This window comes from Alexandromys fortis, unplaced genomic scaffold (genome assembly GCF_014885135.2).
Source record: "Alexandromys fortis isolate MF-2015 unplaced genomic scaffold, M_Fortis_MF-2015_v1.1 scaffold_12, whole genome shotgun sequence".
Taxonomy (NCBI): Eukaryota; Metazoa; Chordata; class Mammalia; order Rodentia; family Cricetidae; genus Alexandromys; species Alexandromys fortis.
This window is the reverse complement of record NW_026067937.1, coordinates 20,393,818-20,411,356: the sequence shown is the minus strand read 5'-3', so window position 1 is coordinate 20,411,356 and position 17,539 is coordinate 20,393,818. Positions and strand designations below refer to the sequence as shown.

The window sequence follows — 17,539 nt, the reverse complement described above, 5'->3', positions numbered from 1 at the left end:
TACCTTTTCTCAGTGTTTTGCGATTGAGTCAACATCGCCATAATGGAAACTGCATGTGCACAGCGCTCTTTCTCAGAAAGCCCTTGTGCATCAGTTTGCCTTGCTTGTGACTCCTGAAAGATAGATCTAGAAGGTATACTGCATATGTCTTCTCTCCCAGCCCCATTTTTTTTCTTATCCCTTACTTCCATTTTGATTTGCATATGTGATTCCTTCTGTGGACATTGTGTTTCTCTTTAAAAAAGCCATTGAATAATGTTATTGCAATGAAATTTTTCATTGACTCCAGGCTAAGGCAACATTGTTTTTCCTCTTTTATTCCTTAATAAACATTTCAAGATTTCATAACATATATTATTTAACATACAAGTGAGGATTTAAAACAAATGCTTTCACTATATATCTTGTGTTGACATTGAATTGAGATCTTTTGGCCACAGCTTCCTAAGTACTGATATTAATAGCTATGTGTAACCATATTCAGCCTATTTGTTTCAAATAGGATCTTGCTCTGTTGTCCAGTCTCATCCTGATCTTGTAGATGGAAGTGCTCTTCCTGTTTCAGCCCCAGTGGGAGCTGACACTGCAGACACATTTTAAAGGAAAGCTGTTTTTGTTTTTCTTGCAATAGAATTTGGTCATGGCTGGATGTCTCTATAATGTTTAAAATTTTTCTCCCATGTAAGAAGTTAATTTTCACAGTATGTTTCCTACAAATCCAGGTTTTACTTGATTGGGCAAGACAGACATTGGTTGCATTTTATAATAAAAAACTCGAACTGCAGGAAGATATTGTTGAAAGGCTCTGGGTCTATGTAGATAACATTCTACACAGCAGGAAATTGCAGAATCTCCTGAAGAGTGGAAAGACTGTGAATCTTCAGATTTCCCTTGTCAAGGTAAATCATGGTCTCCCGTTGGCTTATGTTATGTGCATCCTTGTTAATTTCTCGTTGCTGCTTAAACTTGTTTTTTTCAGAATCAGTTATGTGAAGATGTGGGAAATTTCAAGTTAGGGGAGGGAGAAGGAAGAAGAAATAATAGTATCCAAAAATAGAAAACGTTACTTTTAAAACAGGGCCTCTATATGTAACTCTGACTATCCTGGAACTTTCTATGTAGGCCAGACTGGCCTAGAACTCATAGAGATCTACCTGCCTCTGCTTCCTGAATGCTGGGATTAAAAGCGTGAACCACCTTGCCTGGCCTGTGAACAGGTTTTTATGACCATCTGCTCTCAATCATGGTCTTCTGCTTTGTATACCAAGTGCTGGGATTGCAGGTAAAACCGTCAGAGCCAGCTTTACTACTTTTTAACTGGAAAAGGTAGCTACTGTATTATAACTAGACTCACACACACACAGACATTTGATGAGATTTTCTGGGGGAAGATCAAAGATAATCTGGAAATTATTTCAGTTTTTTTTTTATTAAAATCACAAAAGTCTGAACTTCATTGTTAAAACAGTATTTTCAGATGCCATAATAATTGCCATTAAAAACCAGTACTAATGAGCATTTAGCACATGACAGGCTCAAAGGGTATAAGAATATATGGCCATTTATAAATAGTAAATGGCAGCATTGGGATTTGAAACTAGATGTGTCTGGTTGTCGAGCTGTTCAGCCAGAGCCTCACAGAATGGAATGGAACAGACTAGAGAACAAAGAAGTAGATAAGCTGCCAGTAATTCTTAGACTACACCCTTCCTTCCCTGTGACACTGTTAAATAATAGGAACATTCTAAGTGGTCTTTCAAGGTAAGACTGAAAGATGAGTAGCTTTATATTTAAGAAATGATAGAACTTTTAAAATAAATGTATGTTTATGTGAAATATTACTTGAGGACCCATGAAACGTGAACACAAATTATGCTTTAGGGACTAAGTGTAGAAAAGATTTTTTTTATTGATCTATTTAATAAAATATCTGGTGGAAACTGGTGATATGTTGACATCTTAGGATTTAGCACATTTGCTATGACTTTTAAGCTAGTACTTACTTGAGTGGAAATAATGATTGTTTCATGTAGTTGCTAATAGCTTAGCACCTCAGACAGCTTTGATTCTTAGATCTTATATGACCAGGAGCAAATCACTGGCCTTATAGTAAATTTTGGGATCTGCCTGAATTTGGAATTTTGAAAGCAAAAACAATGTGTCTGCTGTATGATAAAAAGAAAGGTACTTACTGGCATCCAATTAGCTATGTAATTGAGGGATGACCTTGGAGTTTTGATCTTCTGCCTATAGTGTTATATTATTTGTGTTAATAAATAAAGCTTCTTGAAGATCAATGCAAAGCAGACACTAGTCAACCATACAGGCCAGGCAGTGGTGGCACACAACCTTTAATCCCAGCAGTCCACACAAGTTAGCTGTAGGAAGAGATAGGTCTCAGTCTCAGTCTAAGGATTCATGGAGGCAGGTTCGTCCATTTTCGGTCTGAGGGAAAGGTAAGAGCCAGTGACTGGCTGCTTGCTTTTCTGATCTTCAGGTTGAACCCCAATATTATGCTATGCTTGCCTGTTCCTCTTGAGTACTGGGATTACAGGCATGCACTATCACACTCAGTTTATGTAGTGCTGGGAATTGAACCTAGGGCTTTAAACATGTTAGGCAAGCATTCTACCAATGGAGTTACATCTCTTAGCACTGCTTTGGTGTTTTTAATAGGAAAATGTAATGACTATAATATGTATATAGGACCACAGGATCATGACTCAAGTGCTACCTGATGACATCTGAGATAAGTTAAAGATTTAGGGTCTATACCTTTTCTTCCTATTGGGTTGCCTCATCCAGCCTTGATACAAGGGTTTTTGCCTAGTCTTTATCACATGTTATGCCATGTCTATATCCTTAAGATATTATGCCTTAATATCCTTAAGATGTCCTATTTTCTTTTGTAGGGAAACAAGTAGATCTGGGGTAAAGGGGAGGTTAGGGATGAGGGGACTGTGAGGAGTGGAGGGAGAGGAGACTGTGGTTGGGATGTATGAGAAAAGAATAAATAAAAAGAAAAAATATTGACTACTGACTTTTAAGCTTTGCAAAGCCTCTTGGAATTGGATGGCAGTAAACCTTTTCAGAATTGATACTGACAGGAGATGGATGTGTGAAGAAATTAGAACAGACACTTTATCTTTTATTGATGCATTAAGTAAGTATCAAGTTCATGTTAGAGGTAAAAAGTCCGGTTTCTCATCAAAATGGGAGAGGAATGATTGATTCTTTCACAATTTCTGAGCAAATGTAGCTTCAGGGTAGTCATGACCTTTATTTCTTTCTTAATACTCAGGTTATAAATGAGAGACTAGCAGAGTTCTCACTTGCGGGATCCCAGAAGAATGTCTGTGCTATCCTGAGTTGCTGCCAGGGCATCCTCTCAACACCTGCCCTTGCTGTCATCTACACAGCCAAACCAGAGCTGATTGTAGCTTTGCTGAGCCACCTTTGCTGGTCAGTCTGCAGACAACCGGAAGGAGCCATGACAGTCCAGCTATTTGAAGTCATTCATCTGGCTCTTGACCATTACCTCAAGCTTCAGCAACAGCAAGCCAACCCCAGACGTGTCTTTGCAGATATGACTGGCCACCTCCTCCAGCCTTGCCTAGTCCTGAGACATTTGCTTTTTGGGGGCACATGGACACAGGCTGGTCAGGGCCAGTTACGGCAGGTACTGAGCCGAGATATCAGGAGTAAGATTGACACGGTTCTTCGAAGTGGTGTTTTTCGACATGATTTACTCTCATCTTATAAAGAGGAGCTCTTGGAACAGCACCAAGACAACGGAAAGATAGGGGTTCTGAAGAGTCTTCTCACTCCAATGGAAACTGTGATTAAAAGACTGGTAGAGCCTGACTACATCAAGTCAGACCTGCATGCTTCGGTTGTGGCAAACTCAGTGTCCTTATTGTACAGACTCTTTTTGGACTCGTACCTTAAGGAAGAAAACCAGTTCCTTTGTTTTCAGGCTCTCCCCAGGTTGTTTGGCTGCTTGCAGATTTCACACCTGCAAGAGGGACAGATGGAAGCTCTAACCCTATCAGATTGGACCACAGAGCTTCTGGCTGTAGAGCAACTGCTAAATTCAGTGGCCACCACCAACATCTACAATGTGGCTGCTGACAGGATCCGACATGAGGAGACACAGTTCCACTTCTACCGCCATGTGGCTGAGCTGCTGATCAACCATTCACAAGCACCTGTGCCAGCTTGGTTTCGCTGCCTCAAGATTTTAATGTCTCTGAATCATTTGATTTTAGAACCAGACCTAGATGACCTGTTGTCTTCAGCCTGGATTGATGCAGAAGTAACAGAATTTCGAGCTAAAAAAGCCCAGGAGGTACTTATTAACACTGTCTTCCAGACATATGCCAAGCTCCGACAGGTGCCACGATTGTTTGAAGAAGTTTTGGGAGTGATCTGCTGTCCAGCGGCAGAGGCACTGAGGCAGCCTCTGCTTACCTCAGGCCCCTCTCTGGCTCTCTGTGCATGCCTCTTGGAGCTGCCACTGAGTCAGATCCTGGATACATGGTCCCTTGTACTAGATAAGTTCCAGTCTTTAATCATACCCTGTTTGCAGAGTGACACGGACATGGCTTTGAAGGCATTGTCACTGAGCTCTCTGCTGCATTGTATCATGTTCAACATGCCAAGTCTGGACAACAGCATGCCTCTGCCCATCATCAGACAGACACAGTGCATAATGGAGAGGATGCTGAAAGAGCTTGTGAGACCCCTTTTGGGCCTTCTCGTGGACCTCTGGAGCTCAGAGTCTGAGCTGTGGCAACAGAAGGTGAGTGACTCTGCACTCTTACTCTCTTACACCTGGACTCAAGTGGACACTACTTTCAGTTTGCACTGCAGCCAGTATCATTCTCTGGCAGGGCCCCTAGCTGGGGCTGCACTGGATGTCTCAACCCTCCCTTTGTTGCTACCAGGTGTGGAAACACAGCTTTGGAAGAAGGTGGAAAAGTGTATAGTTCAGTCCAGGTCTCTCAGTAGGTACTGCTTAGAACAGCTGTACCTGCAGAAGGTGAAAAGGACTTTGATGCGAACTAGTTCCCAGTCTAAAGAAGCCCTTCAAACCTTGAGGGATGACACTGCCCGCATTCTGGATTCTAGCAGAGACTGTTTAAGTCAGAAGACAGTAGTTGCCTGGGATAGGCAGGTGTCAACAATGAATGAGTCTACATATCCTGTAGCACACTGGCACCTGATCGTATCAAACCTCACAGTTTTAGTACCCTACCTTTGTTTGGATGATGTGAAATATTTGGCCACTGTCCTGTTAAGAACTTTACCAGCAAATAAAGCCCAGGAAAGCTTGGCCCATGGTGAGCCATACATCACACTTGAGACAGTATCCACAGCCCTCCTGCACAGCCCTCTCTTTCCAGAGATGCCATCCCTTCATTCTGCCTTCCTGATGTGTATTACTGCAGAATGTTCTAGCATTCTGTGCTCTGGTGCCCATAGTGATCTGAGTCTTATTAGTCAGCGGTTTCCCTGGCTTTTTGAAAAGGACTACCACACATTTGTGGCTCACTGGGAAACCAAATTAGCAAAAGTTGGACTTGAAGGTGTAGAACCAAGAGGAGAAGTTGCCCAGAATTTTCTATCTATGATCAAGAATGGTTTTCCTATCAAGCTGGATGAAGAGCAGCTAAAAGTCCTCCTGGAGCTCTTACAGGTCATCTCCACCCTTCACCTGGACAGCCTCAAGCCATCTTACCACGTGCATTTTTTTTTTCTGTTAGTCTCCATGGCTGTCTCCACATTGGAGCATTGCTCTTGCCCACTAGCCCTCCAGTACTTGGTGACATGCTACCGACTCCTTAGTGGTCTGCAGAGGGGAAGAAATGCCCGCTCTGTGTTCAGGGTCATGTATGTTAGTGACATCTTTGAGGTTGTGCTGACCTCACTGTTGCAAGCCAGCACAGAATTTCAAGTTAGGGAGGATGACCCCGATTGGCTACAGCTTCTTCAAGTGTTAGGGATGTTCTTGGAACAGCTAATGCAGATGCTTATCCAAGTAAAGCTGAGCTTGGTGCTCAATTTTGGAAAAATCACTGCCTTCCTCTCAAGATGTAGTAAGGAAGCTTCCAGCAAAGAATTGAAGATCCAGAGCCTTCGGTGTAGGCAGCTGCTTCTAGTGGCTCTAAACAAGTTGTGTCAAAGTTTGGGGCCTTATGTTAAGGAGCGAAGGCAGCTACTGGAGGCATCAGCAGCACTACCTGAGCTGCTGCAGCAGGCCATGATGCAGATGGGTGCCATGCTGCATCTCTGCCTAGTGCCTGGAACTACAGGCCGCCGCCTGCCTTCAGTCCTCCTCTCAGCTGTCCCCACGCTTTTAGAAGTAGACCTGAGCCAACATGTTCGGGAAGGACAGCCCCAGATTTCTCAAGTGGTGGATACGGATAGAACAGTGCTTTCTCACATGGCCCTTTATCAGGATGTCTACATTCAGTTGCTGGAGGAGTTGCCTGCCCTGTCGGGGAATACTCAGTCTTTCCAGGCAGCCTTGCAATTTCTAACCTTGTTCTTTTTGGCCCCAGAGCTCCATTCCAAGGAGAGCTCTGTTTTTACTTCCATCTTTCATTCTGTGCAGAAAGTTCTTAAAGGTAAGGTGGGGTTTTTTTTTGTTTTTTAATTATGTGTATGTATGTTTTGCCTGCATATATGTCTGTGTACCAAGTATATGCCTGGTGTCCTCAAGCCAAAGGATCGTGTTAGATTCCATGGACTTGAAGTCACTGATGGTCGTGAGCTGCATGTTCGTGATAGGAATCCAACCTGGATCCTTTGAGCATTCAGCCAGTGCTCTTAACCACTGAAAAAAATCTCTCCAGACCCAGTAAGGTGTTTCTCTCTGAACTGATTCTGCGTTGCAGAGGCTTAAGTCAAAGGGACCTCCATGGCCAAGTTACCGTGTTTCATCTCTTAAGATTCATATGCCTGTCACTTCAGCATGTCCTACTGGTGTGTACCACAACTGTCCGGGCTTCCCCCCCACCTGGCAGCTTCAGAAGGTACCACATGAGCAAGCTTGCCCTGTAGATATGCATCTGGGACATCATTTTCTCATTCTGTTTTGGCATGTGTAAACCTTTCCAACTTTCCCTCTCCTGTGCACACTGTACCTTTCTAGTCTTCTCAGGTCCTCTCATATTTTAGGGATTATTTTGTGTACATTCATGCCTGTTTGTTAGAGGTACAGTCTTACTATGTAATGGCTGACCTGGAACTCATTATATAGACCCGGCTCATCTCAAATTCCACACCTAGAATTTTTTTTTTAAGTCATGTGTATATGGGTGTGTGGACATATGAGGGCAGGTGCCTGTAGATTCTAGGTGAGGGCTGCTTATTCTCTGGAGTGCACATACGAGTGCACAGCTGTAAGCTGCCCATCATGGATGCTGGGACTTAATTTAGGTTTTCTATGTGAACATTATGTGCCCTTAACCACTGAGCCATCTCTCCAACCCCCATTCATTTTTTAATTGCTACTGTTCTTGTTCTTGGCCTTTAATTTGCTCTGGCCACAGTTGACTCAAGTGGATTATCTCACCTGGGGGAAACTCCTATATCAGGCCTATAGTACTATAGATTAACTTTGAAAATTACATAAAATCTATTTTCCTCAGCACCCCAATCAGTGTGCTCAATTGTGTGTGTGTAGTAAAATAGACTCATCTAGTGTCATCTCTGTTAATGAGTTTCGCCCTTTTAGGCAGCTAAGACTTCAGACACAGACCAGTGAGAGAGCTGATGTCTTCCAGCCCAAAACTGACCCTGAAGCTGTATAGATCAAAGGTTTAGGGATTCCTATATAGCCATTGAAATGTTATGGAAATTATTTAGAATCATCTAAAAATATTCATGTTAAAAAAGTACACTATGCCAGGTAGTAGTGACACACGCCTTTAATCTCAGCACTCAGGAGACAGAGGCAGGTGGATCTCTGAGTTTGAAGCCAGCCTGGTCTGCACAGTGAGTTTCAGGGCAGGCTCCAAAAGCTACTGACAAATCCAGTCTCAGAAAAGAAAAAAAAAATTACTAAATTATTGTGTTTGAAAGGGAGTTATGGGGCTGGAGAGATGGCTCAGAGGTTAAGAGCATTGCCTGCTCTTCCAAAGGTCCTGAGTTCAATTCCCGGCAACCACATGGTGGCTCACAACCATATGGAATGAGGTCTGGTGCCCTCTTCTGACCTGCAGACATACACACAGACAGAATATTGTATACATAATAAATAAATAAATAAATAAATAAATAAATAAATAAATAAATATTAAAAAAAAAAGAAAGGGAGTTATGATGCACGCCTTTAATCCTGGCACTCCAGAGACAGAGGCTGCATAACAAGTTCCAGACCAAGGGTACATAGTGAAGCCTTTGTCTGAAAACCCAAACATAAATAAAATCTTAAAAAAGTATATTAAATAGAGTCACTCCCCAAAGCAGACAAAGATGAACAGGCCTGATATCTTCTTGAATCTAGTCAGTACATATCATAGGCGGCAGAGGCTTTCTTTTTAGTTTTTGGGGCCAGAATAGGAAGTAGGTAGTCTTTTGAGGTTAGACTTTGTGGGGATGGGGGGCAAGAGTACATGCTGAGTAGAGTTTGGCTGAGTTGATTTGCATAGAGAAGCTATGAGGGTGCGGGACCTTTAGGAAGTGAAGCCACCTGGTCTGCCCGGGCCAGTACCAGAGCTGAGTGTGTGGACTGAACAGTGCTGCTGTTGTCCCTCTGTCAAAGACCACTCTGTCTGGATTCAAGTGTGAATGAACTGAGAAGACCCTGACTGTAATGGTCTATCTTTCCCTGTTAATAACTCAGTGCTTCCCTTACTGGAATTAACATCAAAGATTTTGTTAAAGCTTTTGACGGCATTCTAAGTGAGTGTCTTAAGATGGCAGCTAGCATCTGAAACTGTGGCTACTGTCAGTTTGTTAAGCAGAACTTCTGTATTCCCTTTTCCTACCTCTAGTGAGATGAGGCAGCTCTAAGCCTCACTTTTATATCCCTGGACCTGTGATATCAAATATAGGGAGTCCAGCATGTTTACATATATGAACTGTCAGACTGTCTAGTGAGCAGTCTGGAGGAATACTAAGTGAGGTGAGGCCCAAGGCACTGGGGAAGGAAGGGAGCATAACCTAGTTGTTTTGAAGAACTGAAAGGTAGCAGTACAACAGCTTGTGGAGGTGCCCCTGCCATCCAGTGGTGCTAAGGGGGCATTTCATAAACAGGAGCTTTTATGAAGAATGCATTCAGGCACTAGAATAGATTGCTTTAAGGGAAGCCAATGCTTTAGAGCTGGCCTTCTGTATAGGAGTATCTCTGCTCTGGCTGATTTGGGCTTCATAACAGTCAGATAGCCATTGAGGCTGCAGAAGAGAAAATATGGGATACCAAAACCCAACCTGAATTTGGTATTGGGGCTAGAGGATGCATATAAGCCAAGTGAAAGTGGCCTTGAAGTCCAGCCAGGCAAGTGTGGGTAGTAAGCTCTCCTGGAGAGGCTCTCCAATAGGTTCTATGTTCTTTTATTTGCCAGTGACAAGCATCTTTTGCTGATGTGTTCGTTTTACTGATGAGTAAATTGGGGCTGAAAAAGGCTGTGAATCTAGGTCTCAGAGGTTGTAACCTGTGACTTAATCGGTCAGAGCCCCCAGTCTGTCCTCTTGATTGTAAATAACACAGATTGGGAGGCAGACTGTATTCTGGTAATGTGTGGCATTCTGAAACACATGAAGAATGGATAGGTCAGTGTTGGAGGGCTTGAATATCCTGCCGTGGGCTTTATTGCAAGATTGTGGGTCAGTGAAGTTCTAGAAAACACATGATAGACCTAGTAGACAGTCCCAGGAATGTCAGGGTTCTTTTTGTCTTTTCAACACTTCTGGGTGACCGGAACAGTGAGGTGTTGAGTGGGAAGACTGGCGATGAGAAATAAAGAAAATGAAAGCAATAGCTGGGACCAGGAGATCCTACACAAACCAATGACTTATGCCAAGTAAGTTTATTAAGAGATGCAGCATCAGACATACTATTTGCAGGGGTAGGTATGGGAGTGGATGGCCAAGTTCAGGAGAGAGCTAAGTCAGTCTTGGCAAAGAGAACATTGGATACCTCAGACATAGCTGCCTTAGGACTGGTAACAACAGCCCAGGGAAAAAGAGCATGGGTCCCCAGAAGCTGTAACTTTGACTCTTTTGAGGCATTGGCTTCAGTTTTTTACCAGCCCACTCCTGGACGAGGATACAGCACTTAAAGTTCACATTGTCCTTTCATTGGAGCCTCTAAAAAAGTCTAGGGTCAGTCTTACTCCTCCTACCTGGGTATTAAATACTCCACTTCTCACCCATCCTGATTGTGTAAGGGAGGTAAGAGATAAAAATCGCCACATGTCTGCTGTGGTCCTGCATTAACCTGAGCATATTGGCATTTTCTGTGTGCATACACTGTACACAGGTACAGCTCTGGATAAGAGAAGGGCACCACAGTGAGCACCTGTTCCTCTTTTTTTACCAGTATTTGGTTGTACAATTACACACCTCAAGTTATTAATGGCTACATGGTTTCATCATATGGTTACTTTGTAGTTCATTTTTAATTCATTATCACTCATAAATCAGTTCTTAACACTTTTGGCGTCTTTTCCTCCAGGTCCAGGCATTTCTGCTCAGGATATTGAGCCTCACTTAGAAGCCCTGTTCGCCCAAATGTTTGAGGCTGGGACAACAGAGCAGTTTGGGATCATACTGCAGTCTATTCTTCAGGGGCTGGACATCACTCAGGCATGGAAGTCTGATCAGCAGGTGGATACCTTCTTTCTTTTGTTTGACTGCAGGTGAAAGGAAGGATTGTTTTGATGTTTTTTTTTTTTTTGGAGACAGGGTTTCTGTGTGTAACAGTCCTAGCTGTCCAGAAACTTACTCTGTAGACCAGGCTGGCTTTGAACTCAAAGAGATCTGCCTGCCTCTGCCTCCCAATTAAAGGGATTAAAGGCTTGCGCCACTACTGCCTGGCTTGTTTGAAATTTTATGTCACTTTTAAAACTAGACTGACAAATTTGGCTGAGAGTGGAGGCAGAGGAAGAGCCTGTGGGAGGGAGCCCAGTTGTGGTCTATCTAGCTTCCACTGAAGATTCTTACTTTTCACAGGGGAATTTCTTCAGAATTACAAAAGTGTGCTCTTACTGCATGAGATGCTAAATATTATAAAGACCATATAAAAAAGTCTCTTAAGTTCATCTATCACAGTTTTTTTTGGAAATATTATTAAGGGTTAAGAATGAAGATTAAGAGAGATGCTTGTGAGAAAATAAGACATGTGTGAAAACGTGTGTGGACTTCTCAAATCATTGCCCACACACATTTTTTTTGAAAAGTGCTTGATACAGCCAAACAGCTGTAGACCAGAAATTAAGAATTATGTACGCACGATTGTGTGTGTGTGTGTGTGTGTGTGTGTCTGTCTGTCTGTCTGTGTGTATGTGTACACCCAAACACTCTTGAGTGTTTAACTCAGTTGGTATTTCATTCATGAGGTCCTGGGTTCAAACTCCAACACTGGAAAGAAAAAGAAAAGGAAGTATTTGGACTCTGAGTTCATAAACCCAGTACTCTTCAATTTAGACTGTCTTACACAGCTAACATGTCAGAATGATTGTGGGTACTGTCTAGTCAGGTGTTCCCAGTGGCACTTGAGGAAAAAGTCCCCATAGACTGCTCTAGACTGCTGCTGCTTCTCCTCTTCACTTCCCCCAAGCTAGGGTCTTGCCATTGCAGCCCAAATCCTGAATATTTGAGAATGACTGGGTCTCTAGGCTTCCATTCATTCAGTGAGTGACTTGGGGGGGACATAGCCTCCAAATTTTCATTAATCAAACTGATTAGAGAAGGCGTCATAGCCAAGGGAAACTTGAACTGAGTGAGTATTGAAGAATGAAGAATTTGAAGGTGTGCATGGGGTAGAAGTGTGTTTGTCTACTGGGGCAGAATGTGTACAATTGTGAAGAAATGAATGGGCTCCAAGCCTCAGTAGGTAAATGTATCCTATAGGTATGCAGGAAATTGAGAACAGTCAGATGTGCAGGTGTGTGCGGTCAAGAGAAGACAAGGGGAGAGTGTACAGGGCAGAAATTAGGATCTGGCTGGGGTTGTGTGGCTTCACAGTATTAAGGGAGAAAGAGGCCAGGCCTTTGTGTTTAGTAAAAGTAGGTCTTCTTGTCTGGTTTAAAGTTAAAAGCATTGCCTGATGTCACAGCATCTCACCCAGCATTTCTTTTAAACCTTTCCTTATGAAATTTTTTGGTTTTTAAAATTTTACCATATATGTATAGGTAGGTCCTTTGCCTGCATGTATATCTATGCACCTTGTTTATACCTTGTGCCTGCAGAGGCCATGAGAGGGCATCAGATACACCTTGGAACTGGAATTAGATGATTGTAAGCCATGATGTCAGTATTGGAAATCAAACCTGGATCCTCTGGAAGAGTAGCTAGTGCTCTGAACCTCTAAGTCATCTCTCCAGCACCCTTGTGTAGTTCTTGATCAGCTGGAGTACTAGCATCCTCTGTGGATAACATCTTGGCAAAATGGGGTCTATGATTAGACCATTCTTTGTTTCCACTAAGCTTGCTATCCTGGACCAGTTCTGTGCCTGGTTTAGTAAGATACTCCCTAAGGGCCCTATTTCTGCTGGAGTTATGCTCATCACCGTTGCTTCCTCTCTGTGCACAAATGTGAAAGATGGCCCTTCCTCCTAGAACTCAACCCTGACCAGCCTTTGTCCCTGTCCCAAGTAACAGGGTTCCATTTTATCGTCAGTCCCAGTAAGAGGAGCTCTCCTGTGGGATTGGCTATTTCTGTTCTAAAGTTTGCCCTTTCGTTTCAGGTGGTTTTGTGTGCCATTAGACTACTCAGTCTACTACTGAAATGCCCACTCAATGGAGAGAAGGCGAGTTTGCTATGGCGTACGTGTCCCCAGATAGTCACGGCTCTAACGGTGAGTGGTTTTTCCAAATGCACTCTCCAGCTCTTTTGTCATCTCCTCCTTTGTAAGACAGCTAGTTTCTTGGGATCTGCCATCCTCTGGGTCTGTGGCTATTTCTTGAAGGTGGCCATGAACAGGTAACCAACTCGCTTGTGTTTCCTATCTGTGTGCACTGTTAGACAATAGCAACCTGACTTGGAGGTGGTGAGTGGGTCGGGCACTGAGAACTATTAGGAAGTGATGAGATAAATGGCAATGGCAAGGTGAATACTGTGGGCCATATACTCAAAGTAGGTTAAGGGGGATCCCTGGGACTGATCCTCCACAAAATTCTGTGGTCAGTTAAGCACAAAAAGTGTCAGGAGGGGTACGTGTGTGTAAGGCATGTGATGCGGTAAAGGGGAATACTCTTATCCTACCAAAGTGTTGTGTTTTCATCTGGCAGTGACTTGATTTCATTTTCTACTACGAAAGCCTGATTCATTGAGGCTGGTCTTAATGTTTGCACCCTTGATTGAACCTGTCTCAAAAGGTTCTTACTTTAGATAGGAAAGAGCAGTACCTGTTTGCCATCATTACCATCCTGTTAGAACTTTTGCTATCTGAGAGAATTGTCATGAATCAGCATATTTCCAGAGCTAAAGGGCCTGAAAACTAGACTACGTGTTTCCTTCTGTTTTCTGATTTGCTTCTTCATTTCCCTAAGAATCTGTAAAACCATAAGGCATCTGCTGCATATGTGTGTGTTGAGGAGAGAGTGGAGAAGCAAGTTATTGAGTGGATATGGACCATACTGATGGGTGGCCATAATGGTGACAATGTGTATTGATCACACTTATATGCACCAGGTTAGAACCCTTGATGCCTCTAATGTGTGTGGCAGACAGGCTGCAGAGCCATGTTCCCTGCAGAATGATGCTCTTGTAAGATTCAGGACTCAAAGGCCACCTTAGATACTTACTGTGTCAAGCTAGAAACCATAGGGTACTCTCTAGGTGACCCAGGAATGTGGTTGGTTTTTTTACGCATTTGACTCTTTGTGGGGGCCCACCACCCAGTTCCCAAATAATCATACATAGAGGCTTATTCTTACTTATGAATGCCTGGTTTTAGTTTGGCTCGTTTCTAGCTTGCTTTTCTTAAATTATCCCATCTATCTTTTGCCTTTGGGCTTTTTTCTTTCTCTTTTTCTGTATAAGTTCCCTTTACTTCTTACTCTGTGGTTTGCTGTGTAGTTGGGTGGCTGGCCCTGATATCCTCCTTTTCTTGATCCTTTATTTCCCTCTTCCCAGATTTCTCCTCCTATTTATTATTCTCTTTGCCTGCCAGCCCTGCCTATCCTTTCTCCTGTCTTGCTATTGGCTATTCATCTCTTTATTAGACCAATCAGGTGTTTTAGACAGGTAAAATAACACAGCTTCACAGAGTTAAATAAATGCAATGTAAAAAAAATGCAATACATCTTTGCATCATTAAGCAAATGTTTCACAGCATAAACAAATGTAACACATTTTTAAAATAACTTCCCACAACACAGGGAAGTCCTTTATCTTGAGTCTATTCTCTCATTTTCTAGGAGAATAACTGAAAATCTTAACTAGACCTGTTTTATAATCACAGGCATTTGGGACTGATGATCTGTTTTGGGAAAATACTGTTAATGCATGTCTGACATGCAGCTTCTGTGTAAGAGATTGGGTGTGTCTGATCCCTTTTAAAAAATAGCTTGTCTTCATGGTAGATGTACTCAGCAAAAAGTGAGAGCTGAAGCAGCCAGGTCTATAGGAGACTGGATGATAGCCTTGTCCCTTTGGGCTGTTGATTGTCCACACCATTTCCTTGTACAGCATAAGCAGACTGCCTTTAACATCTAGAGCTTAAGTGATTTTGTTTCCTTGCAGGATTACCTTCACTTTCTTTTCTTTGTCCATCCTCCTTTGTAGCTGCAACACCGAGAGGCCTGCCAGGAACAGCCTGTGGCTCTAGTAGTGATTGAGCCTGTTCTCGATGTCCTGGCTGTTCTGTTGCGGAAAGGGGAGGAGACCATCAGCAACCCTCATCATGTCAGTCTGGCTTTTAACATCTTGCTCACAGTCCCTCTGGATCACCTGAAGGCACTGGAGTTTGGCAGTGTCTTCCAGAAGATGCACAATGTGCTATTCTCCATCTTACAGTGCCACTCTAGGGTGAGAGTAAGAGCACTGCAGCTGCTCCTATGTGTGTTGGAAACGACAGCTTCTAGAGGGGCAGCAGAAGGGCTGGGGCTGCTCAGTGCTGTATATGTGAGAGGCTCCTGTGTTATCCTAACCACCAATAAAAACAAAAGCAACAGACAGAAAACTAAAGGAAAGCAAGAAAGGAAAGCTCTACCATTACAGACTTTGCTTCCTGTAATTTCTCATATGTAAACATAGAGATACTTGACCTATTCTTCGGGCCGCTTGAATTGTTCTTTGCCACATCTGTTACTTTGAGTGGTGTCATATATTATACAAAGAGGTCCATTATTTTGTGTTTGCTAATGATGTACTTAAATGTCACTACCTTGCTTAGATATGTTGGGATTATAATTCAAGTGCTAAAGAGAGTGAGAGTTTATAGTTACTACTGTTATGTTGTACAGAGGCTAGGAACACAGATCTCATAGAAGAGAGAATGGCCAGCTAGCATTTGTTGAAAATTGGCCCTTTACCCCATAGTAAGCCTGTAAAGCATGTGGTAATCCTATTTTAGTGATGAGGCTACTGAGGTTCAATGAACATTTTGACCACTGCCACTTCGTTGAATCTGAGTGTTAGGCTAAACCTATTGATACCTTTGACCGAGGTTTTTTCATGCACCACCCCTAATACATGTGACCAGTAGGAATTCATAAATACTAGGTATGCTCATGTACACATACATGTTGAAATATTTCTAAGTATTTTGATAATCTAAGAATAGGTAGTCTACATATATGCTATGATGTGTGTTTGAAAGTCAGAGGATAAATTTGTAGAGATGGTTCTCTCTGTCTCTTTTATATGAAGTCCAGTGTCCAAATTATGATTCCTATTGCTGTGATGAAACACCATGACCCAAAAAGGGAGTTGAGGAGAAAAGGATTTATTTGACTTACAGTTCCACATCACAGTCTGTCACTGAAGGAATCCAGGGCAGGAACCTGGAGGCAGGAGCTGATGCAGATACCATGGAAAGTGCTGCTTCCTTCCTGACTTGCTCCTCATGGCTTGCTCAGCCTGCATTCTTACAGAACCCAGGACCACCAACCAGGGATGATACCACCCACAGTGGTCTAGGACAACCCCATCAATCACTAATTAAGAAAATGCCTTGCAGCAGGATCTTACGGAGGCATTTTCTCAAGTGAGGCTTCTTCCTCTCTGATGACTCTAGTAGCTTGTGTCAAGTAACATAAAATTAGTCAGCACATTCAGGGACTGAACTCAGGCCACCAGACATGCATGACAAAAATCTTTACCCAGTAAATTATGTAATCTCTCCAGCAATGCTATTTTTAAGAGAAATGGTCTGTTCCAGAGACTTTCAGCTGTCGTCTTTGGCCCTGCCTCCTTTGTCACTACCTTTGATAAGATTTTTTTTCTTGACTAATTATTAAGGTTGTTATGAGACTGTACAATATAATGCAGCACAAATCCATCAGTTTGAGAGTACAGATCTTGCTGAAAGTAAGATTAGAAAACTGACTCCTGGAAAGCTGCTGACACATGGGTTGAGTATTTAGTGAGTTTAGACCTGCGTATAGAGAACATGAACAGCATGATATTAACAGGACGATGTCAGTGGTTAAAGCAGCTAACTGACTGACACTGTCAGGTCTCATGAGGGAAGCCAGTGCATGGTTTTAGATCCACACACATGTGAACATTCAGCTAAACTCCTCTCAGATCTATCTGGACGATATAGCAGGTGCCCAGCATTGACTAAACACCCAGGGAGAGACTATGATGAGAAAACCTCACATTGCAGTTATTTCCTCATGATGACCTGTTACCTTCATTTTGCAAATGAGAAAAATGAGGCACATACAGGACAGATTTGTGAAGTTACCAAGGGTGTCATTGTGGAGCTAGAAAGTTTGGTCTGGATTTGATACCTGTTTATCAGTATAACAAGGGTTCAGAGATAACTTAGAGTATTGATGAAGCTCTGGGATGCTTTCCCCAAAACAGCCTCTTCTTCAACCTGTTGCAAAAAGCCAGTATGAAAGGTTTGCTGTGATGATGTCTGGATTTTGTTGAGTTAATTATACCAGAGAAAATTGTTCTGGTGTTTCACTCTTCTTTTTAGTTGAACACGTAGAACAGTTTGGACTAGTAAATAAATACTCAGTGGTGCCTGTGGTGCCTGCATTGTCAGTATGGTACTCAGTAGCCTGAGACATGTTGGCCACTTGAAATGTGGTCAGTATGAGTAGGATCTGCATGTTTAATTTTGCTTAATTCTAGCTAAATTTACATGAACTCATTGCTGTTTGGCTGGACATTGTGGTTGTGTTCCTG

At 42.7% G+C, this 17,539-nt stretch overlaps 1 protein-coding gene across 6 annotated transcripts in view; it reads left to right on the top strand.

The window, feature by feature from the left end:
* Positions 1 to 17,539, top strand: part of Urb2 (URB2 ribosome biogenesis homolog) — a 28,384-nt gene that overhangs the window by 2,841 nt on the left and 8,004 nt on the right. For all 6 annotated transcript variants that reach the window (XM_050146951.1, XM_050146949.1, XM_050146950.1 and 3 more), the window contains 5 exons: positions 723 to 899; positions 3,302 to 6,629; positions 10,685 to 10,836; positions 12,918 to 13,028; positions 14,960 to 15,202. In XM_050146951.1, coding sequence (XP_050002908.1) covers positions 723 to 899; positions 3,302 to 6,629; positions 10,685 to 10,836; positions 12,918 to 13,028; positions 14,960 to 15,202 — 4,011 coding nt within the window. The remainder of the gene's footprint in view (positions 1 to 722; positions 900 to 3,301; positions 6,630 to 10,684; positions 10,837 to 12,917; positions 13,029 to 14,959; positions 15,203 to 17,539) is intronic.